Source organism: Galleria mellonella, unplaced genomic scaffold (genome assembly GCF_026898425.1).
Source record: "Galleria mellonella isolate WM207_F2 unplaced genomic scaffold, CSIRO_AGI_GalMel_v1 utg171, whole genome shotgun sequence".
NCBI lineage: Eukaryota > Metazoa > Arthropoda > Insecta > Lepidoptera > Pyralidae > Galleria > Galleria mellonella.
The window spans coordinates 4,586,653-4,612,051 of NW_026442014.1; the positions used below are offsets into that span (position 1 = coordinate 4,586,653).

The window sequence follows — 25,399 nt, forward strand, 5'->3', positions numbered from 1 at the left end:
GGCCGCGTAAGATAATGTGGTTTTATAGGTATTTATTATATCTTGATTTTAAATTTCTAAGTTGAAATTAAATTCTATTTATTTTTTAGAAAATTTGTAAGCATTATAATTTCTTTATTATAATAAAATTTTAAGCAGTAGCGGATTGAGAGAGCTAAAGTCTGAACTAAGTTAAAAAGCCTGTGTTTGCACTTGAAGCTAAGAAGTTTGTGGTTAAATGAAATGCTTTATCCGTGCCTTAATGTTTATAATAAAAATAGACGATACGAAAGTGCGTGTAGTAGTATGATTATTCGTTAACAAAATTTGAATATTTGATATCTAACAGTTGAACGGTTTATGTCTATGATCTTCTAATGTTGCAAGTGCAAAACTTAAGTTTTTATTATATTTCCAATAATCCCTGTAATCTTGAATAGTTTGTTTCTAAGATACCAGATCATACTCTTCGAAGTATAGACGGCATAAAAATAAAATTTATATTCAGTTATGTGTAATACAGTAATAAATATTTTAAAATACAGAAACTTAAATAAAACAACCATTCTAAGAAATGATGAAAGTATCACCGACAAATACGAGACTTAAATTGGATTACTATTCTGCAAGCAGTTCGCGTCAACTTTTGGTGCAATTTAACTATCAAGTATAACAGACTCAACATTGTATTCCCAGTGCTCTAGATATTAAGTTGACAATTTCAGAAGTAGGTCCATTCTGTGCAGCAACAGAACCCATAAAAGGCTACCGTTGGTGGGCTCGTAAACACCACTTTATAGCACATATACGAGCGATTGTGACGCGCAAACTGCCCGGAATTACTTCGTTTGTCCACGTTTACGGTTTCTTTAGTGATATGAGAGAATGTCCTTTATGGGGTTTATTAAGAAATTTGTCATCTTGTGTCAATGGATATTGCGTACGTGCCAGACAAATTCCATTCCACGGTACCTCTAGAATAGAAAAGAATAAGAGCATTTTATGAGTTTTTATGATGAGAGATAGTGGTGACACCCTGATCTGTTGATTTCGTATCAAACAGTTAGCAAGTACTAAAAATTTCACAATTTTTGTTGTCTATTTTTATTTTCAGCAGGTAAACGAAAAGTAAGCGAATACACTCTATACAGCGATTTAGGTAGGTACTAAAATAACTTTTGTAAATTAGTTATCTCTATTGTCACTTATTCTTTGGTGACGCTGTATATCATACAAAAATGCATCTTATCTATGTAGGAAACAATTGTATTGCCATTGGGGGCCTGAATTCCTGAGATACAAATCTTTTCAGAGTTTAAGGTCCAGTTTTCCACAGTATCAAATATGCATTTATACATACATAGTTATATTTTTTACATGTAGGTTTACATGTAGATGCCTGTTTTCTGTAAAATTTGTGAGGAAACGAAAATCTTGTCTTAAAATCTTATATTATATCTATATTAACAACCTCTATATAATAATAAAAAAAAAACTACTTCAAAAAATAACTATATTTTATTTGTGTAAAAAAAAGGTAAATAAATCAAAAGGCATGGAATAATAACATTTTATTAATTGAAGAGTTGCATCACAATCAATGTAATCAGATTATGTGACCGTTCGAACGTTGTCACAAACGGAAAATACCTTTGTCTATGCGATTCAATTAATTTCAATCCAAATTGAATGGCGAGGGTGACTGGATTTTATTTAGTTTTATTGAAATTTTCACGTCATGCACCACTTACCTGATTCACTTACAGTTACACTGCGCGAGTGTTACCTGACTAAAAAGAAAAATTATAAAAAAAATAAACATTAATAAAAAAAGAAAAATAAAACAAAGAATAATACAATTACCATTCAAGACTTGAGTATATTTTGTATATAACTTTATGAAAGAAATATATTATTAACCTACACATGAAGAGGAAGTTAAAATGAAGACTGTTTTATATGAGAAGAATTGTATTCACGAAGAACTTTGATGCTTTGTAGTTACAACTCATAAGAAGATTAATATAAAGTACGTATGAAATAATTTTCTCTCCATTTATGAAGAACTGATAATAGCTTATGACTAGGCTGTATAGGTCAGGTTCTTTGCCTGTCTATTTTGGACAAATTTTAAAACAAGCAATGATACCATTAAGTTTGTGAGAATTTCATTTTTTTTTTATACTTACTTTTGAAGTATATACATTTTGCATGTGTAGACAGGTACTTTGGTAAAAATGGTAATTTCTTCGGATGTCTGATAAAAACTATTAAAAATTAGGAAATTGGGAATATATAATCATAAACACAAAACACATTGATAAATAGAGCGAATTCATTTACTTGTTCGTTGCCAATTAGACATGCCGAAAAATTCTTACAAATTTTGTAAAAGTATATAAATTATACCTAGACAAGAAATTTATTTTTATTTTTGGCAAGTAGTTTACTTTAGTCGTGCCTACTAGGCTTTAAATAAGTCCAAAGTAAACTTCTTTTATTTTAATTTGATAAAATTTTATCCTAAATTTTATACCTGCGTAAATGTAAATTTTGAATTTAAAAGCATGGGATTCTTCAAAAGGGGGGTAAAGAGGTTTCTTCAGAGTCATTAATGTGCGCGTAATACCCCTGGCATCGCAAACGTTCATAGACTACGGTAACCGCTTACCATCGGTAGGGCCGTATACTTGTAACACAAAATTAAATTGTTTTCTTAGAACATAATTCTGCTTACTAAAAAGTAAATTTATTTATAGACACGATACTGCGTTCTAAATTTAAATATTTAAAATAAATTCCACCTATAAAATATTTCGTCATTTATCATTTTATTAGTTGTAAAATAATATGGAATTCAATACTTTTTTTTATAACACAGACGAGCATGCGGCTGACCTGATAGTAAGTGATTACCGCTGTCCACGAGCACCTACAATACCAGACGCATTGCACGTGTGCTGTCGCCTATTTAAAAAGGAATATGCTCTTTTCTTGAAGGTTATGATGTCGTATCGGTTAATGCAGCTGCTGGAAGTTGATTCCAAAGAGTGATTATGCGTGGGAGAAAGTGCCACTGATCCAGATGATTAAGATGGAACTTTAGTTCGTCGCAGATGAAATCAGTAGCAAATTTCAATCCGAACAATTTCTTAAAACACTTCCTATAATATATTCGATAAAAGGTGCATAGAGATGCAACTTCTCGACGCAGTTTCAGTTTTACTACTTGTTTTGTTACGACTGAATTCACTGTTAATTTTGCAGTTCAATGTCGGTTTGAATAATTTAAAAAGACTAGCCTCCCCTAAATAATTTTCGGATATCTCAATAAAATATATCTTTGATGATGTATTTTATGATGTCTTTATTTTTCCAAACAAGTTACCTAAGCCATTTTCTTCGAGTCAATTTTAAGGGCGACCCCCGAAGCGACGATGCGAAAGTAATCGCCGTATCAAAGCAAAATTTGTCAAAAACACGGCTCGGCGTGTACTTCCGTCAATTCTCTCCAATTAATAACTTCAATCATTCTCTTTTGCTCTTACGCAATGTTGTATAAGTACATCTCACTCGTGCTCCCTTGTTTGAGGAGCCCCGTCGTGATACAATATTGCCACTTTGTCGCGCGCGCCTTTCGCTAACTATTTATATATGTAGGTATATATAATAAATTGCAAAATTTTTAACGCCCATACAAAAAGTATCGAAAATTGTAAAGCGCCAACGCGTAATGGTTTTCAGTTTACTGAATTTCAAAGAGGTTAACGAGGGTCGGTACCGTTGTTTAGAAACGTCAGCTCCGAAATATTTTTTTCTTTCAAATTAAAATGTTGTATTCATCTTGATTATATGGAGACAGCAATTATATTCAGTAAAGCAGAAATAATTTAAGATAAATGACATCAAAAATTAAAGGACATTCTGTAGGAAATTTGGAAAGATGCCAAAAATCTTATTTCATAATATATTTCTTATTATTTTGTGAGGTTTGTTATTTGGATATTTATTACTTCTACTAATTCTTTTATAGTATAATTCAAAACGAACCTACAAATTGGAATGTAAAGAAAAAAATAATGTCATAAAAATGCGAAAGTTAATAAATAACGCTGGAGTGGCTCAACGGAATTGAAATTTGCTAAATAGATAGAAATTTATTTTGTTTTATTCAGACAATATATCGGGATACAGCTAGTAGTTACTACGTGTGATAATCACCTAGACAATTCACACGATATCTGTTACGACTTCAAGGTCTTAGCTTATCAGACACCCTTGACCAAAATGTTAACTGGCGTCCCTTAAAAATAGATTATCAAGGGGATTAGTAAGCTGATAGTACTACTAGTAGACTAACCCACTGACTAGTGTAATTTCGTTGTTTAGTCAAAATTACCAACGTCGATTTCGATGCTGAACTTCATTGATGCGTAGCTCCTGACGCCACTTGGCCTTCCGTGTCAGTAGGTACGGCTAACACGCCTCCCTTTAAGCCAAGTACTATACAACTTTAATAATTTACCATTATCGAGTTAATTATATCTTAAACATCGCTATAGACTGTAGAGTGGCCCAAATATTTTAAGATTAAAATTGCCTTTATATTTACATCTACAATATGAGGTATCTAGCTTTCACCGCCACTTTGCTCATGTGTGGATTTCACGTGAGAATTGCTTTTCCGTCTTGGAAAATTTCCTAAAATGGTGAAAAGTATTTTATTTATTTCAAATCAGAAATAAATTTATTTACAATTAGAAAATTTTACGTCTTTCTAACTTCTAAACTGACGAAATTCCATAGAAGTTTCCAACCCCCGTTCAATACTATTTTGGGTTGAATTTTCAAGTCTTAGATAGATAGATAGATAGATATATCGTTTATTTGTTTGTTACTAATCACACACAACATGTTCATAAGAATAGATAATACATAGAACAACATAAGATTTATAAAATTGTGTTATTATGTGTGATCTGCAGCAATACAAAAAGGTCGAAGCTCAGCGTGTAACAATGTTCAAGGAACAAAACACTGATTTTCAGCTTTAACCCATTTGAGGGTACGTGAAAATAATAATTAAAATAAATATAAAATAAAAAGAGCAATGTTTTTGGTGATTATCTGTGCAGTGTGTGTTACTGTGTGTCTTACTGTTCACCTATGTTACATTACAAAGAATCTATCTGCAATATTCCTAGATTTAGCGGATTCAGCTGTATGTTGATGTATGGGTCAGTCAATATATATATATATATATATATGTATATTATAAATTCCATTCAAATCCACCCAACCGTTTCATCACGATCGATTAATAAACATACAGAGACCTTTACAACCTTCATATTTAATATAAGTAAAATATTAATGCGGTAAACAGACTACAAACAAAGTAGTATCCCATTAATTCCAACTCGACTCAAAAACAAAATTATCTAAACAAAAACAAGTTAGTTGGTCACGCCGTATAATCCAATGGTCGCAAAGGAGTGGTGGACATTAACTACTGATTTATTTCCCGTGACCGTTGCCCTGAAAGTTTTCAACTGTAACGTGATACTGTATTGTTTTTTATTACACGTAACTTGTTATTTATTAACTGGACGGCGAAGGTGGTGTTTTTAACTTTCAGGTACTCGACTGTTCATATATTTGGCTATGATATCAATAATTCTATATACCATCATATTTTTAAACATATATCGGTATTAATCAAAGAAAGTATGGTGATATAAAAAGTAGATTCTCGTATGTGAATTACCTTTCAAATTGTCATGTTTTTTTTACATCTTCATAAATTGCTTTCAATATGGCACTTTTTGATTTTATCTTGATGAAATCCTGTTCCTAATTTAAATGTGAAAGTTTGTAAGAATGGATGTTTATTACTCTTTCACACAAATAGGTACAATATACTGTAGCTTAAAATATACGATACTGTATACAATGATTCACGTGAGGAATGCCGCGAGATATAGCTGATAATATGTAATAATAATAAGTGCTACATATTCACATCAATTACTTACTCCTTAAGTTAGGATACCTTTCATTGTACAGCTGGCCACCGACAGGGAGTTTGCCCTTATATAGAGGCTGGAACGGTCGCGCCTAAGCCACCACATAGTGCGCGGTTTCAATGCTTCCTCCCACGAATGCTCGGGTTATGGAATGAACTCCCAGTCAAGGTTCTACCAAAATACTACAGCATGGAGTTCTTCAAAAAACAGAATAAAGAAGTTTCTTCACAATCAGCAACGCGCGCGTAATATCCTTGGTATTGGGTACAGGCATTTAGCAATGGTAAGTGCTAACCAATAAGTGGACGGTATGCTTGTTTAGCATTTCTGCACTGTTGTCATTCTGGTGAATGTATTAATTGATATGCTTACATTTTGTCGAGTCTTATTAGAATCTAGTGTTGCAAGAAGCCAGCATACTGCCTTTTCTAGGATTAATTAAAATAGGATTAATTTAAATTAATTTATTAAATTAAAACACAATTATATTGTAAAATAACGTTGTATTTCGTTTCTTTAATTGTCCATGAAGCCATACGGATTACATACATCATTACGTACGTTTTATTAACACTATATAAACAGTTACTTACAAGAACATTTAAACATACATTAACATTTAACATACAATCACATTCATCTGGCACTCGATGTCACTCATGACATTTATACAAAATTAATTCCGCATTATTTAATTATGGTCAATTTATTTTCATTGTCACAAAATAATTCTTATGCAGTATGATTCATAACAATTATTAATTAAAACAATAAACAAATAATAACATAATAAAGAACTAACACGTTATGAAAATATTTAAATGTTATTAAATTAAATTAAATATCGAATAGTGTTAAGAAATTTAAAAATAAATTATGTATTAATTATAAGCAATATTATTATCAAATTATGTATAATCAATTAATTGTAATTAAAAATAACAAATATAGACATATATTTGAATGAAAATAATATTAAAAAATTATATTTTAATAAACATAATTATATTAATGATATATTTAAATTAAATCAAATAACTAAAATCATAGATATTATCTACGCAAATAAATATACGCAATATATTCTATAATTCTTTCTTCATCATAAAAATTAATTTATATTAATATAGTCAGTGAATTGTGTTCGATTTTCCAAAGATAATTTTAGTATTCCCCCAAACGTTACTATTTCAGTTTGAAGCAATGCTAGCTCAAAGATTTGAAGACACAATATCAAAACACGATTTCAGTTTAATTACAATCATATTTATATCAGAGATTATTTTTTTTAAATACATATAGTATATACGAATATTAGTTTAGGGTGCTTTAAATATAAAATACAAGAACACCGAATCACGTTTTAATAAGAAAGTTACAAGCTAAATCTCGAAAGAGCGCAAACTAGATATTACCAAACTGATGACCTTAGATGCATATAATGCCTAATAGTTAAACACCCTGTATGATCCATAACGTGTCGTAAATACAATTATATAAATAGCATGTACATATTATGCTAAGAGATATAATAAATAAATAGTGACAAATACAGGGGTTTAGAAGATAAACAAAATGTTTTCAATTAAAGAATTGGAAGAATGAAAAAAAAATTTAAATTTATGTAATAATTATTCTAGTAAATAAAAAAAAAATAGTCAAAACTGTTTCCAAATGAGATACAGTTTTATTCGCATACAATTAGGTTCGTAACAAAATTTCTTTATGTGTGTTTATATAACGGATTGCATTATTAGCAATTTTTTAAAACGGTGCATATAGTTATTTTTTATTACAATACCGATCGCCATTGACAGGGAATTCTTCCTCACATGCTAGAAACTAGTAGTCGCGTATAGTTTTAAAGAAGTTTCCTTCTGCAAACACTTAGGCTGTAGAATAAAATTCCAGCCGTGGTTTTTCTTTGAGAATACAGTATAGAGTTCTTCAGAAATGGTATATAAAGTTTTCTGCAGAGTCGACAATGCGTACGTGACAGTCTTGATGTTATAGGCGTTTGTACAAGTAACCATTTATTATCAGACTTATTTTAATGATCTATATTATTAAATTTAAAAAAAAAATTTACTAGGTTAGTTTAGAATCCAAAAGGTCGAGGATTATAGGTATATATTTTATCATTTAAATTATTTAATATCTAAATTAAAACATGTAAAGTACACATTTTGATTCATTATTTCATTAACGTAAAATAATTAATAATTATTATATTAAAGTAACCAATTATTAAGTGAAACAAAATTGGTAGTGTAACAATTGTAAGTAATAACCGCCTATAGGAGGTTAGAGGAACTTAATGGTCGAGAGATAGGTAGCAGCGTCCCTCTTAAAACATCACCAAAGCGAAACTGCTGTTGCCAACCCGCCTGTCAAGCGTATCGACTACTAGCAGGACGAACAGAAGAGGCCTATGTTCAGCAATAAATAGTTAATGGTTGAAATAGTAATAAAAAAACTACCTATAATTAACCAAGGAGTTACCTATAAGTAGTTACAAATTCTTGCTAAGCATTATTATAGTACTTCTCAAAAACTTAAAAAAAAAAAACTGTTAGATAATTATAAAGAAAATATGTATTATAAAATATAACAAGTGTAATTGGTTGTCACAGTTGGAGTAAATTTATAATTAAAAAAAAAAGTTTGCAAAGGTAGAAAACAGAAGAGGAAAATCTGTTTTAGATTTCTCATAACTCACTTGAGCAGGTATCATCGGCTTACCTTATTCTGCTTAAATCAATATTAAAAACTTAATAAATTACTCTTTAATATCATTTTCCAAGTAAATGTCCACTTGATTGCGGAAAAATAACAACTTTCTATATTAAAATACGAAGGTTGAAGATAGAGAATTCGCAGAACTGAAAACTTAAAGCTTTCTCTTAAAACACCTTTCGAATTCTAAGAACAAGATTTAAGTTTTCTGCTGACAGTAAATGAATTATTTCTCAGATGGATGTTTTAAAGAAAAAATATAGCTAAATGGGCTAATAAATATATTTTATTAGCAAATTTATTTAACAAAGAGCCAAATGGGCTCTTTGTTATTAAATATTAATAAAATGTTAGAAAATAAAACTACGAAAATATATCACTAATAATACTGACAAATCAAAATAATTATTAGATCTAGTAATCTAGCGTATTCTTAATATTAATTTTCAATACTAGTTGTATCAATGAAAAATAACAAAATATATTTAATTAATTATTTTTAATCATATTTACAGTGTTATATTAAATATTGTAATTCCTTTTTCCTTAGGCATATTCGAATATATGTATGAGTAGTATATTCTATGATTTTCTATTTATAATTGTGGTATAATAGACAAATATTCTTGTTCATGGATTTGACGATTATTGGCTTCAAGGAATTATTAAACGAAATACAATGTGTACCGTTTAATCATTATCATTAATATTAGAACCATATTATATCTTCTTATTAAGTAAATGGTTAATAAATATTGAAAACAAAAAATATATATTATATATATAATATATATAAATTAAAAGAGAAGACTTTTTTAATAAAATAAAATTAATAGTTAATTACTAAAAATCTTTATATATATATATATATATATATATATATATATATATATATATATATATATATATATATATATATATATATATATATATATATATATATATATATAAAGTTTTAATTCGTCGAAACCAGATCGCCAACGATGCCATGACTAACTACTGTTTTGGTGTTGATCCTTTTGCGGGCCTGGACGGACTTTTTGTCCTCAGGAACTTAACCTAAACTCGTATAATAAACATCAATTTATATTTATACATTCTCTGTAAAAACTAGGTTTTTCGACAATCAATCTTATATTCTCTGATGAGAAAACTTATATTGTATGGTAAATCCAATACTATATCCTTTATTTAAAAACGTCCCCGTCATACTCTAGACTGTTTCAATTATTCAGCCTAGCTATAACTTCAGTATATTTAAAACTAAATTCCTTTCGCATCGAATCGTATGTACTCGTATATACAATTTTAAACAATTGGATTAATAGCGTATTTCTGCTCATATAGTCGTGTTTATTTACAAAATTGTTGTTTAAATTGTTTTTGGTTACGTCATATGTGAGCCGTTTTGAAAGTTTCTGAACCTAATCAACAATATAAAAGCAAGTCCCATTGGTGTCGTAAGAAGCAACTATAAGGGAACTTAATGGTCGATAAATGGGTAGCGGCGTCTACTTTAAAACATTACCAAAACCTGCATATGCCAAACCGCCTGCAAATAACCAGTTTTGTCATAAATAAAATCGGTTTTTTATCGAATACAAATTAATTATAGCACTTACAGGCAGTAACGGATTTTGCATAAAATATTCAACTTGTTGAAGATTCAATTGTTTAAGTTATGTATCTATTAATTCAGAAACTTTCAGCACAACCTAAGGAAATATAGTTAATTCATATGAATGAACATGCAGTTTATATACAATTAAGTTGAAATATTACAGCATTTCCAACCACTTATATTAACTATTTCACCTAAGTTCTAAACGACATCATCTAGCATTTTCAACTCTACACCCATTCCCATGAAATGGTGAATAATATTTATATTTACTTACATGTATATCACTTTCTTAGTTAAAATACGTCTAGACTTCATCCTCGATTAATATTAGCACAGTTATTTATATATTTGGTTTTAATACTATAATATTAACTATTCCATAATATTCACATCCAAGCTTAAAACAACTTTTGGTAATATTAATATTGACTTTGTTGTCATGTCCCTAAGGTTTACATTAAAACGAACACTTCGGTTTATTTGTAAATGGATACAACATTAAACGAAATAAAGCAAAGTGATTAAACAAAACGTATTCGATTAACGGACTATTATTGCCTACTCTATCGCTAGATGAGGCCATACCAATGTTGACTATTGTAAACACAATTTACTGCAATGCATATATCATTCGACTGTTATTGTTGTGATTGAAAAACATGGTAATTAAGTACTAGGCCTTCATATGTATTCATATAATGCTGTGCTGACGATATTACAGAGATGTGGTGTAAAATTTATAATATCTAAATTGTTAGACTTCTACTGGAATTATCTAATTGCTATTTATGAAATCAAAAACTAATATTGCGTAACGTTCAAAATCTTTGGCAGGCACTTTGGTAAAGATGTAATGTAAAGAAAAATAGTACCAAGGATGTGTGTGACAATTGACAAGTTGTTTTAGTTTAGAAATATTGAAATGTACAAAGTCAGATACTAGAATGTTTCAATATAGATATCTACGTACTTGTTTCTTCGAGATAAGAGATACAAAGCCGTAAGTATTAAATGTAAGTGCTAAGAGCTTGCCTAAAGTCGTGGAGGGCGGCTAAGAGTTGCGGAGCCGTTGGACGAGCAGACGCCGACATTGTCCAGCACCAAGACATTAGGCCATACCTGATAATACATATATTTTTACAAACATACTGAAAATAACACAAACCTAGTCATAAAAGCAAAATGTAGTAAAATCGAATAATTTGTTATAGTACGAATATTTATAATTATAGACACTAATAACGAATAATGGAGTAGAAGGAAAAATATTTAAACTTTATAATCGGAGACGAAAATGTAATAAATCAATTCACAGCTGCATAATTTTTATCAAATATATGAATTGAAATGATAACAATTGCAATAACCAGAATTAAGAGACGTTTAATAAATTACTTACAATTCATCAGGACAATTATGAGGTTGAGATGGCCTGTACCCCCCATTAAGAAAAGCACCAACATCAGCTGCGTCTAATTCAGTTAGTGGAGATGCACCTAACGTAGATAATTCCCATAATGTTATACCTAATGACCACTGTAAAAGAAATAACATCCTTAAATTCATTGATAATAAAATCATTATTCATAATACTTTAAAATGAAAAGTAAATTAAATAAATACTATAAATACAACTGACTGAAATCAAAACTCGGAAAAAAATATTTGCATGAAAAGAAACATTTAACACACTATGATAAAAGTCGATCAATATAATATATTATTTATAAAATTGTAAAAAAAAAGGATATTAAAAAGCCTATTTTGCAAATAAATATTCATACCACATCAGACGCAGTAGTGTATTGGTTCTGCAACAAAGTTTCAGGAGCCATCCATTTCACCGGTCTATTTTCGTTATCTCCAAGACAATGATAATCGTCAGGAAATAAATCTCGTGATAGACCATTGTCTGTCACTTTCAGTCTCAATTTCTCATCGACTCTGAAATTTAATCCAATATTAAGAATAATAATTACTTTAAGTATATTAAGAATCTTTAGAATCGACAAAATCATTCTAAGTATTAATATATGTTATAATTGTCAGTTACTATAAATCTAATTATGTTGTAATTAATAATAATGTACGATTAATAACTAAATTACAACTTTCCTTTACAGTAAATATAAACATCATATTCAAAGGAGGCAAACATATTACAAGTGTGCAACTTCAAAATAATCGAGACAGCAATAATATAAAAGCAAGTTATTCAGAATATTACGAAGAAATTGTATTAGGGGAAATTACAATCTCTTGGAATTGTAACAATGAAAACATTCGAAATCTTACATGCAGTTTCTGGCAGCGATATCGGCGTGTACTAATCTCTGAACATGTAAGTATGCTAAACCACAAGCTACTTGTGCACCCAAATCCACCAATTCTCTTGTAGCTGGTGCGGCTTGATGTCCCAGTCGACAGGATGTAAGAAATCTTGGAAAAAATAATATTTTGATAGATACTATTTTATGTGAATTAATAAATATAATTTTTACATCGTTTTTTACAACGTACGATAATTAATAATTGTAACAGTATAGTAAAAATTATTTTTTAATATGGCAAATTAAATAGGTTTCTTATTAACAAAAAAAAAACCTTGTTTTTATTCTATTTTTTTAATATTGTTTATCTTTCTTTCTGTCTTGTGAGCATTATTGATCTATTTTGTATTATAATTTGTATTTTAAATGTATTAGGTATTAGAATCAAAACCATAATTGTAATTTAGTTAGAACTTTTTTCAAAGTTTTCGTTTTTTTTTATTATTATTATAGTTATAACAATAAAATACGTTTCTGAAAGTGTTTCTACTATTAGAAAAGACCTGTTTATGGCAAAAAGTTATGTAATTCAGAAATGGTAAAAAAACAACCATTAGGACTTTACCTCTTAAGATTAGAAGAGTGTGAGACACAACAATAAACTAAAAGCGGCCTTCTTGCTTCTTCAGCACAAGCCGCCATAGGCGCAAGCACATTAGCATGAACTAGCCCGCAGAGTCGCAAACCTTCAGCAACCAGCAAAGCTGCTTGCATTGCCGACGCCGCTTCTAAAAATATTTTTTTATTATGTCCACAAAGCTTTCGTAGTTTATTTCTTTTGAATGAAATTTAAGCATTTTCAAATTCTGAGTACTCGATTTTGATTAAATAATTATCAAATAAATTATTTTCGCGTTATATACCACAATTTTAAGTGTTCCAACAGTATGTTTTGTGATATCCATTGTGTTCTGCATTTTATCAGATAGACTTTTAACTTATTTATCATTTGCGATTGTATATAAAAATAACTCGCCGGTTACATTTTTATTTTTACAACAACAAACTTAAAATACAGTCCTATATATAAACGTACATACCTGATACAGTTTTTACAATAACTTCTTCATACGTATCCTCCTTTTTAAATACTCCTTTATAAACCCTTCCAAATGTGCCTTCGTGGACTAATATTTCAAGACGTATATTTGCACGAGCAGTTGTAAGATACTGCAGTTGTTCTGCTGGATCAGTAATCCGGTCTTTAGTTGTTTGCTAAAAAAAATACTATTTTAATTTCCTTTTCAATATATAATAATATTATAATTTTATTAAAAATATTTGCATAAATAAGTTCAGATTTTTTTTATTTCAGAGATATGGTATAGTCGTATACCGTTTGTAAAATAGGTATATATGGTATATGACTATAAAAATTTAGATGCAATAATTCGTATTTTAGTTACACTTATATAATAAATCAGGTCAAGACAAAGAAAACCCGAAATAGAATCCGTTATTAAGCCATTTAGCCACGCATGATATACTTAAATTGATTGAATTGAAAATGCCTGCAGTAATGTAATACAATATTGGATATTAACCATTATCGATTACAGAAGTAAATCAAGTTAGAAATAGGATCCTAGGATATTTTGTAAAAATTGATTTTGCTTAACGATTGCCAATGTGTATTAAACAATAATCTGTAAATAAACACTTTTAAACACTTTATAGAACAGAATTGAATTGAAGTGTTCTATTAAAGTTTACCGCGTAGCACTGTAGGTTTATTGTCTTGTGTCTAGCTCCAGTGTCTGCAGGTGTACGAGTAGATAATTGCATTCAGTCGCCGAACGATATCCGTTAATCGAGTTCTGAGCGAGAGTGCTTCATCGTAGGTAATGGCTTTTTCTACTAGCAAGTGATGTTAGTGACATATGTTAACCTATTAGTGTTAGAGATGAAATAAAGTTAAATAAAATTGGTATTTTTAATTTTAGTCTGTGATGTGTATTTGCCTTTTAAAAATAGCAAGCTAAAATATTTGAATTTAGAACACAACCTTCTGTATCTATAAAAAGATTTTACTTAGATTATATAGATAGAACATCAAATGTCAAAAACAGGTCAAAATTTCTTCTGAACTAATTCGATTACAAATTTCCAAATCAGGTCGATCTCTTAAATTTGAAAATATTTTTTTTAAACGATAGAATAATACTTATTATACGAACGATTGAATTATATATATATATATATATATATATATATACACTATATTTTTAATAAATATTAAAATACAACAGGAATATATTGAACTTACCATGATACCATGATTGCCGTTTTCGTTTTTTTTTTTTTAATATAATAATAAAATAATTTATATTAAATATTTGTTTTATTAATGTGCACCAACAACTTTATGTATTTAGTTACGAGTTTCCTCTAAGAATACTAATTCATATTTCCTCTAAAGAATTTTCACAATGCCATAAATTTAGAGAGTAAAGGGAGAGCAGCCTCAAATTAAAAACTGTTCTCATCTTAGTCTTAAAATGAAGAGACACAAAATTAAATGGAATTGACTTGAATTTAAAAATTCAAAATCATCAATAATGCAAAATAGAGTACAGAAAACGGACTTAATATTGATGATAGATAATTTACTGATTATAATTTTAGAGCACAAATTTTTATTACATAAAAAACATACATTATGTGTCGATCCCGGCATAGAATGGACCACCTCTTCCTTTCTCGTGAGTATTGTTAGAGGTGAATATAAAAAACTTAAATGTCGAGGGATGAGCAGTAGCATCTCTCTTTAAACATCACCAAAACCGAACTGCGGTTGCCAATCTACCCGCCAAGCGTGGCAATTACTGTCAAAACTCCGCTTATGGGGGAGACTTATATTTAGCAGTGGACAGCGAACGGCTGATGCGATGATGATAATGCGTTAGCTGCGAAGAACTCCAATGTAAATTATAGAGAGTTTTGTTGCGCATAATATCCGGAATAGAAAAGAAATCATGAAAGATTATCAAGCTAAAGCGTCAATGAGCTTGCAATATAACTCGAACAGCCGGCAAATAATTGGAATAAAGACTTGCGAATGGATCACCTATTCGATATTTGAATATACTAAGTCAACTATATAAAGAAACAGACTCAAATATATTGCAGAAGATTAGTGGATTCTTTTTTTTTTTTTTTTGAGTTATAATGGAATGACAAACTTGCCAGCGTTATTGGCTTATACGCTGGCTTATTTTAATTGTAAAAATTGTAAATTGTACCTTATGCAACTGTATCTTTCTTAAATAAAATATTATTATTATTATTATTAGTTATCACATCCTGATGAATTCGATAAGAATTAATTACGGTAAATTCCAGAAAAAACCGGGTGCAGATCGACCTGATAAAGTATAATGCTAGCGTTAAGACTATTAGACCTATTGGGGTCTAAGAAGTACTTAGCTACTAACAATTACTTTCCCCCTACATCAATGGATTCAGAAGTGGACAATGAATGAATGAGATGATGATGATGATAATAATAATCATGCAATAATAACTACAATACGACAAGAAGGAAGAGAGGGTAACGAATGATTAAATTCCATGTTATTGGGTACCTACATTACTTCATATAATTAATTTTATTAATATAAAAATAATAAATGTCTTTGGCGTTTCGACATACCCTAACTATCACCCCATTAAAATGAACAGTAGTAAGTTTATTTATTTATTTTAATTCTTATTCGGCATACTTATTTTTTATTTAATTTTTTTTACATTGGCAAATTAAATACAAAAATAATTTCCAAAGCTCTTCAACGTCATTTTTATCTGTGGCAAATATTTTAACCCTTCGAAAGATCGCTAATTGCGTTACGTTTGTATCACCTGAAGGGGAGAGCGGGTAACTCGTTTCACATTGGATCCTTAATGAGGTAAAGGACTTATTTTATGCACAATTCATCCTGCTCGAGGAGAGTCGTAAAAGATTCCCTCAAAAAAGATGAAAATCTTTCTCTAATTACGAGCAGAAACTTTTTTTCTTACTTAGCTCTTCAAGATGGGTGGTCTGGTCGGGTCATTTATTAGTAGATAGTTATATATTAAAAATATAAAGGTCTAGACGTACAAAGTTTTCTTCATCTTTGTTAATGCAAAACTTTGTACATTATTGTCGGCTTTAAATTAAAAAAAATGTTATACTATAGATTCTAGACAATTGACAGGCATACCAGAAAGAGAGACATTGTACAAAAGTCGTTTGCTTGGGCACCACTGTCCCATTCGTGTTTCTACCGTAAAGCAGTTGTGTTTGCATGGTTATGTTTCGGTTAGAGGGTGGGATATGGCAGTAAATTTACAGGTTACAAAGGAATAACACCTGAATCCTCAAGAATGGCAACGCATGGGAGGTATCATGGGCGGAACAGTATACTCTGTTATGTCCACGGTACTGCTCATGTCTATAGTCGACGGTTATATACTTATATATAAGTGAATTATGTACTAAAGCATCAATACACAGTCATCGATATATATTTTTTGTATTATTACGCGGTGAACAACCCACGACCATCGGAAGTGAAGCAATGTAAATATTAAACACACATAGTACACACACACACTGATAGTACACAGAATAGATATTTCGAATATAAATTTAAATGTATCTACTTTGTGTAGTGATAAAAAGTCATATATCTTGGCACCACATCGTAATCTGGGCAACGCCATTAAATTGTTACATTATGGGATTGCTTAACCAAAGATCAACGGGAACCACATAATGTGGGTTAATTTATTTGTGATGGTGGCTAAATTTTAAGGTTTGGTGTAAGTTACGAGAAAACTAACATACTACATGCGAGCACATAATAAAGAGACTTCGTGTGGCGAAGGGCTAATGTCTTTTCTACTAATTTCAAAATTGAAGGAGGTTATCAATTCGGTTTTTTATGTTTATTAACACATAACTCTGTTATTTATAAACCAATTTGGAAAATTCAAATTATTTTTATATAAAAATATATCCTATATTTTCGAATTGGTCGCATATAAATTTTATCAATATCGGTTTAATTTTTAAATCAAAATCAAAATCTTAAAATAATAAAATAACCAAGTAGTTGTTAAATGGATCCTCCATTTTACATAACTACGAGTATAATATATTGAATAAAATTATATATACATAATTTTATATTGGTATATTAGTTGTACTATTTATCATAGATATAGAGTAGAAGCTAAAAAGAAATTATAGGCATAACTCGCTTCCGCTTATGACTTAAACAGTGCAGAACCGTTGTAAGTAGTAAACCAAAATAAACCACACACACACTAATTTATTACAGAACATACCTAATCCTAAACAACACGTTCCAATATATTATGCCAAATATATGGAAAAAAATATATTGTACTGAGTGTAATGGAGGCTTTGGACATTAGCCATGGGAATTAGGTTAAAATCCATCATGACACAAGTACCTATATTTTACTTCATAAAAAGCGACTCTAATTGTGAATCCTTACTAATATTATGAGTATGAATGTGAGTTTGAGAGTTCAGCCGTGTCAATTTAGGAAACCAATTTTCTACATCGTGCTTGGGTCTGGGTGTCCTGGATTGTGACTTCAGATGTTCTTTGCCTGATTCCTCATAATACATAATGGTAATAATTGTTTAAAAGAATCTTTATTTACTACTCACAAAGAATACTGTACAGTGTCTACTCATTTAGGTTATTGTCTAACGGGATATTACATTACATTATTAAGTTAACATAGTATCACATTGTGAGATATGTATTTTTGGTATTTTTAATTTATTTTTATATTTTAGAATAATCTCAATATAATGTTCAAGCTAGGATTCCTATCTTGAGCTTGAGCGTTTGATGTGATTGTTTAATTTCTTTTCTTACCTGAGAAACATGCGTAAGATTTGAAGCCGCATAGTATGACACCCGTGACTCTGGTTTAGCATAAATATGCTCTCCAATATGAGTTGTGGCATATGGCGAGGGAGATCTCCGACTTCCTATTGAGAAATATAATATTATTATTCGCCTTTATTCACTACGTAAGAACTTCATTTGAGTCAGTGGTTGCCTGTTGTCGCCTTTACAATGATCTCTTTATCCTTGATACGTTATTTGGATTTCAATATCCGTCTATTTACTATGTAAATATTAATATTATTAAATTATACAAGTATGGGAAGAGAACTAAAATATTAACACCGACTTGGCTAATTCTTTTTTTTTATATTTCTAATTGTCAGATTAAGGTACAAAAGTCGATTGCTTGGGTACCTCTGTCTCATTCGTGTTTTAACCGTAAAGCAGTTGTGTTTGCATGGCTGTGTTTCGGTTTGAAGCGTGTGATATGGCGTGAATTTATTGGGTACGGAGGGATAACACCTGAGTCCTCAGGAATGGCAACGCACGCGGTATATCATGGGCGAAACAGTATACTCTGTTACGTCCATGGTACTGCTCATGTCTATAGGCGACGGTTACCACTTTTCATCAGGTAGGCCGTCAGTTTGACATTTTCAATATGAAAAACTGCTATGCACATTATTAAGACATCTGCGAAGTGCTAGGTTCCCCTGATTTGGGAAAATTATGTAGTAAGGTAACTTACCAAAAGGAAATTTGTGTAGACTGGCTATAGTGGCGTACGAGCCTGTCGAACTCGGTGGTCGGCCTAGTGTATCGAGCCGCAGCAATACGTTCTGATGGCTGCCGTACGCAGCTGTTGTGTACGAAGTACTAAAACAAAAAGAGAGTCCAGTAACATTTTAACCGAGTAATTGTTAGTCATTAAAAAGAGGATATACTCTCGACTTAGTTATTAAAAAGAGGGTGTAAAAATTATTCGAATTTCTCAATTCGAATATTCATTTAATTTTCACCTACTTTTAAAAGAAGAAGATTCTCGATTCGATTGTATTTTTTTTTATGTCCGTCAGTTCTAAACCGATTTGGAAAATTCCTTATTTTATCTGAAAGGATATACTTACAGATTGGTTCTATAGATATTTTATGTAAATCGACTCAGAAGTTTAGTTTTTAAATCAAAATTATTGGTTTAGTCATAATTGAAGTGGATTTTTTTATATGGGACCCAATCTTTAATAATTATTACGTATATTATTCGATAACACCGATGAATTTTTCTTTTTTTTTATATTATTTTATTTAACCGTATAGTATTCCTATTAAAACATTACCAAAGTATAACTGTGGTTGCCAATCTGCCTGTCAAGTGTGGCAACTAATGGCAAACCCCCCTAATGGGGGGAAGGGATTGTTGGCAATGGAGTTTGACAGCCCCATTGCTAGCAATATGCCTTATTAGGTCGACCTCCACATGGTTCCCCCCGGAAACCATCGTGATTAATTCACGCGAATTTGTCACGATGGGCTGCCTCATTTTCACCTATCATCCTTCACTGGTGCCCCGCCGACGTATACCGATAGCGCAGGCGGGGTTACCATTTCATTATCATTCAATAAAAAAAAACCCTAATGGAGGAGGCCTATGTTCTGCAGTGGTCAGTTAATGGCTGATTTGATGATTATTATTTTATTTAATTATAATTATGGTTTAATTTTATAGTATTTAATATTATATTAGTTTTATTAATGTAAGAACTTGTTTATAAGTATGAATGATTTAAAACTAAATTATACATGATTTATGTATATAAATTATCATTTATATACTAAACACTAATTAACTAACTGGCTGACTAACCACTAAATGACGAACTCTAACCCACATTTAGAATTTCAGAAGTATAGGTAATATAGAAAAAGTAATAAAAATTGGCCCATAATTGACGACGTAATCACAAAAAAATTAATTCAAAAGTTTTATTTGGAAGCCACTCAAAATATAAATTGAGTTAAGCAGGAAAATCGTAATCATACTATTAAATATATAATTCTTTGAAATACAAAAGTACTGAAATAAAAAAGAATATAATACTTTCCTTGTTGTTATAAAATGATGCCAAAAATATACCTAAGTACTCGTTTCTATTTCCCTAATTAATTTATATACTTTTTTACATTATATTTCAAACATGAAATCTATTTACAGTATGTTTAATTTCCTTAATTTCTGAAAAATATTCTGTAATATAATTTTAAACATTAAATGTTGAGATAAAATTACCAAAAGTTTAATATTTATTAATATTTTGCTTATAAAAAAAAAAATTATCTCAATTCGTTATATTTCTTTTCAGAGTAAAATTTCACTTGAATTTTTTAATATGTACTTGTCGTCTATCTATGCGTATTTGTTCTTTTGTGGAGCAACATCTATTTGTTATTTATATTTATTTATTTATCTTTTAGCATAGAAAAAATCTTCCTTTTTAATAATCTGTAATACAATAAAATTGTAACTAGAAGATGATTGTACATGTGTTTGAGCCGTAACTTGGTTGCGATTCCGTTTTGCAGTGGGTGTTGCATAAGGCTCACTCAAATCTCGCGCGGAATGTCTGCGCGGCTTTTCTGCGCATGCCCGACGATGGCGAGGCGACAGCCAATAGGAACGAAGGGTTTGTTCGCGCGGTTCGGCGATGGCGACGCGCGCGAATTTCTCCGTTCGCAACTTCTATCGCTGCCATATTTTAATTAAAAGACTTATAAAAACCCAAAAGGACGTCGGTACCTACATTCAAGTTGCATCCTGAACGTATCTGTTTTGTGTTGTGACAAAAACTGTATGGATACTTGTACTATTCACTGGTGAAGTGTGTGGATTCTAGTGTCCTGTGATGCGAGACAGTTTACGTTGCTACGCATTCTCCATCTTAGAGCTGCTGCTGTTCAACCAACCGGCCTACGTGAAAGCATATCGGTACATAAGGTGAGTGAGTCAATTTATTCGATACTGCTGCAATAAGGGAGATAGCAACAAAGTTCTGAAGTGTAACCAGGGCCCCATACGTCTGACTCGGTAGATTTCTTGTATACCCAATTGTGGGTATACAATAAGAATTTAATAAGAATAATAAAGGCCAAAACAATATTTTTTAGAAATTTTGTCTGTCTGTCTATATTAATATCATTCGTACCCCACTCGTGCACATTCACTGCCCGCTAATAACATGCATTCCCACTGTATTGGGTTGACTGTAAAAGACCTCTTTCTGAGATAAGTCCGTCTTTGCTTACAACATTTATAAATGTATTATACCTATAATTTACGAGTGCAATAAAGAATGTATATGTGTTTGTTGTGGTATCATGCAAAAACTACTGCATCAAAATAAAATGCCATCTTGATCTTGAAATCCATGAAATCTTGAAATCCATGCGAACGATTTTTATAATATCATCATCATCTTCATACAAGCCCCTAACTACCTATCGCTAAACATAAGTCTCGCCCTTGGGGGATTTTCCCAATAGTTGCCACGCTTGGCAGGCGGATTAGCGGCGGATAGATATATATATTATTCTTGATTAAATTCCTTTATTGTATGGACATAATGTTTAAAAATAAAGGTTTTAAAAATAAAGATTTAAAAATATATAATTTTATCCTTCTCAATCGATGAACCTTCGACGCTATAATCATTCATCAAGCCCAGCAGACAAGGTCGTTCCCCTATATACAATGTAAGTTTACCAAAGGTTGCAAGATACAAGTGATTGTAATATGTGGTAAACTTAAATTATTATCAGAAAATTAATGTTAAAAGTCTATCTATTCGAATGAGAATAAATTTCGGATGACAATCATTACATTTAAGTATACGTTGATTTTTTTTATACAACTTATAATGACAAACAAGCTGACGGTCCACCTGATGAAAAGTGGTAGCTGTCGTCTATAGATATGAGCAGTACCATGGACATAACAGTGTATACTGTTTCGCCCATGATACCCCCCATGCGTCGCTATTCCTAAGAACTCAGGCGTTATTCCTCTGTACCCTGTAAATTCACGCCATATCCCACCTTTAAACCGAAACAACCATGCAAACACAACTGCTTAACGGTAGAAAAACGAATGGGGCAGAGGTGCCCAAGGAAACGACTTTTTTTACCAAGTCTCCCTCTGATAAAATCTGTCTGATTATAAAAGATAATTAAAATTTATTGTTCCATTTAATTTTTCAGTGACATTTAAAATCTTTATAACTAGACTACAGCATGGGGTTCTTCAAAAAAGGGTACGGATAATCTTTATGATCGGCAACGCGCGCATAGTGTGCCTGGTATTACAGGCGTTCATATGTTACGGTAATTGCTTACAATCAGGTGGGCCGTATGCTTGTTTGCTACCTCAGTGGTATAAAAAAATAGTTGTTTCCTGCAGAATCACTCGTGAGAATTAGTATATAAAGTTTTCTATATGTAGTGTAAGGATATTATTATTACCCATCTGTATACTAATTTTATAATTATTTAATATAAATAATTTATATAATTAATATGTATAAATTCATATTACTTATATTAAATTATTAATATAATTAGATCAAAATTACGTAAAATACAAACATTATAAAATAGCACTTTATAAATATCGCATTAAAAGCCATTTTTGCAGAAAATTGCCACATTACATGGAATGTTCATAAGATGTCCTTTTCTGTTTAACTATGGGCGACTGTTACCACTTTCCATTAAAGTGGGCCTATCAACTTAATCGTCATTCTAAGTATCAATAAAAAAAACTAGTTCCGTTTAACATTATAATCGTAAACACACGAAATACAGTTAAATAATTGCTTCCATAACTGTAAAATTTTTGAATCATGACACGTCGCTATTAACTTGTACCAAATACAAGTTTAGGTTAACTCCGGCCTATTATTGTGTGGAAATTGATCCATTATTGAAAAATTTCAAAGGTTGAAAAGGGCGCAACGCTAAATTGGAGGGTTCAAACTGATTGAGAATAACATTTTTCTGGGTTTCTGTTTTTACACTACACATATGGTACTTCATAATATTATCTACCTTCATTCTAATTTATATATATATAGTAGACAAAGAGAATTCAGTATAGTCATTTTCATAACTCGTTTCTTATATACCTACACATCGGTTTTGAAGACTTCGCTTTACACTCTGAGACCTCTCGAACCTATAATTGGTTAGTCTAGGCTAGAACTTTCCAAGAGGAGGCACGCCCCCTTGGGAGAGCGTAGAGTGACATAAAGAGGATGGGAGAAGGGGGGAGGCGTTAATACGTTTGAAATTTTAGAAGATAAATTAAAGCGTTTATTTAAACGCTTTTTAAACATCGTAATTTATTTCGAACTGACGATCAGAAGTCGATGTAAATTATCAGCGTATTTTATCACGCAGGTCGATTTATGAGTGTACCCGAAGACCCCCGCTGTAAAGCTAGTATAGCAGCGCTGTAGTCCAGCAACTGCTGCACAATGCTGAGTGGGGGACCTTTTTAACAAACAATGGGTTGCGTTTCTGCGATAATTAAAAATTACCTGTATGATGAATAGTGATAACTGTCTGCCTACCGTTTTGTTAAATAAACCTTATTATTGTTATTAAAACTGAATCTAGATTAAACCAACTGGTAAAAGGCATGCAATTTCAATTATATAGTTCTATGTTATAAAGTATATTAGTAAAACATGGTTTAAAACTATTTGAAATTTAATTTTTATAACTTAAAATTAAAATAAATAAAAGTCATTAAAATCTGGTTTTTTTTTTTGTGATAACAAAATCCGAGGAGAGGGAGGCATAAACAATGTCTGTTTTTTTTTCTGTAATAACAAAATTCGAGGGAAAGGATGCATGAAAATAATATGTATAATCCGGAGAGGCCCAACAAAAAGTTGGAAAACCCTGGTCTAGGCCTTTCTCAGTATTTGTATCTTTCTATTTTCGCATTGTGTATCTGTTTCATCTTTCTTTCCGCGAAATAATAAGCCATTAAAATAAATGTTTAATTTGTAATTAGGTAAAGGTATTTAAAATAAGCCTTCCCTACAGGGGAAGTTTTATTAGTAATTGCCAGTTGTCAGTTAACGAAATAATAAAAATTTATGAAATAGCAAGTATTTAAAGTATAAGAAGTTGACAACAATGGACAAATTTATGGATAATACATCGTCATCATATCGGCCATTAATTATTGAGCTTTCCCGTATTGAGAACATTTTGCCAATAGTTGCCACGCATGGTAGATGGATTAGCAACTGCGGTTAGACTTTGGTGATACATATCTTAATTATTAACTATCTTTTCCTGCGTCTCTGTCCGCGTAACAGACATTTATTGATAATCGGGTTAAATAAATGATATACGAAATTTCATGGCAACTGGTTGAGCTGATAAGATGCTAAGAGGCAACCAACAAACAAATAAACTCGCTTCCACGTTTCACGTTGATATCTACGACGCAGTGGCGGACATGTTACTTTGCTTGAATAAGATCCGGGGTTCGATTCTCGGTAAGGCCAATTTACGAACTTTTCTATATTGACTCGAGTCTGGGTTATGCCTCCATAAAACAGGCTATCCTTGAGCTACACGCTTAAGGATCAAGTGATTGGCGTCATTATATGACACTTATTATTATATTAAATATATGTATATATATTAGTAAAAATTTCTTTAAAGTTTTTTAGATGTGTTTGTGGGATTAGTTTCTATGAGATAATATTATTTCGTATAATTTCTAAATAAATCTTTTACAGAATACAAAACTCCTTTATGTTC

General features: G+C 30.8%; 1 protein-coding gene across 2 annotated transcripts in view; it reads right to left on the reverse strand.

Moving 5' to 3' along the window:
- Window positions 1-9,700: 9,700 nt before the first annotated feature.
- LOC113518053 (tyrosine-protein kinase Dnt) overlaps window positions 9,701-25,399 on the reverse strand; it is a 63,855-nt gene continuing 48,156 nt past the window's right edge. For both annotated transcript variants that reach the window (XM_052892947.1, XM_031913349.2), the window contains 8 exons: window positions 19,317-19,444; window positions 18,593-18,708; window positions 13,736-13,910; window positions 13,261-13,423; window positions 12,661-12,804; window positions 12,150-12,309; window positions 11,765-11,901; window positions 9,701-11,484 (listed from right to left, as the gene is read on the reverse strand). In XM_052892947.1, the coding sequence (XP_052748907.1) occupies window positions 11,373-11,484; window positions 11,765-11,901; window positions 12,150-12,309; window positions 12,661-12,804; window positions 13,261-13,423; window positions 13,736-13,910; window positions 18,593-18,708; window positions 19,317-19,444 (1,135 nt within the window). In that variant the 3' untranslated portion in view covers window positions 9,701-11,372. The remainder of the gene's footprint in view (window positions 11,485-11,764; window positions 11,902-12,149; window positions 12,310-12,660; window positions 12,805-13,260; window positions 13,424-13,735; window positions 13,911-18,592; window positions 18,709-19,316; window positions 19,445-25,399) is intronic.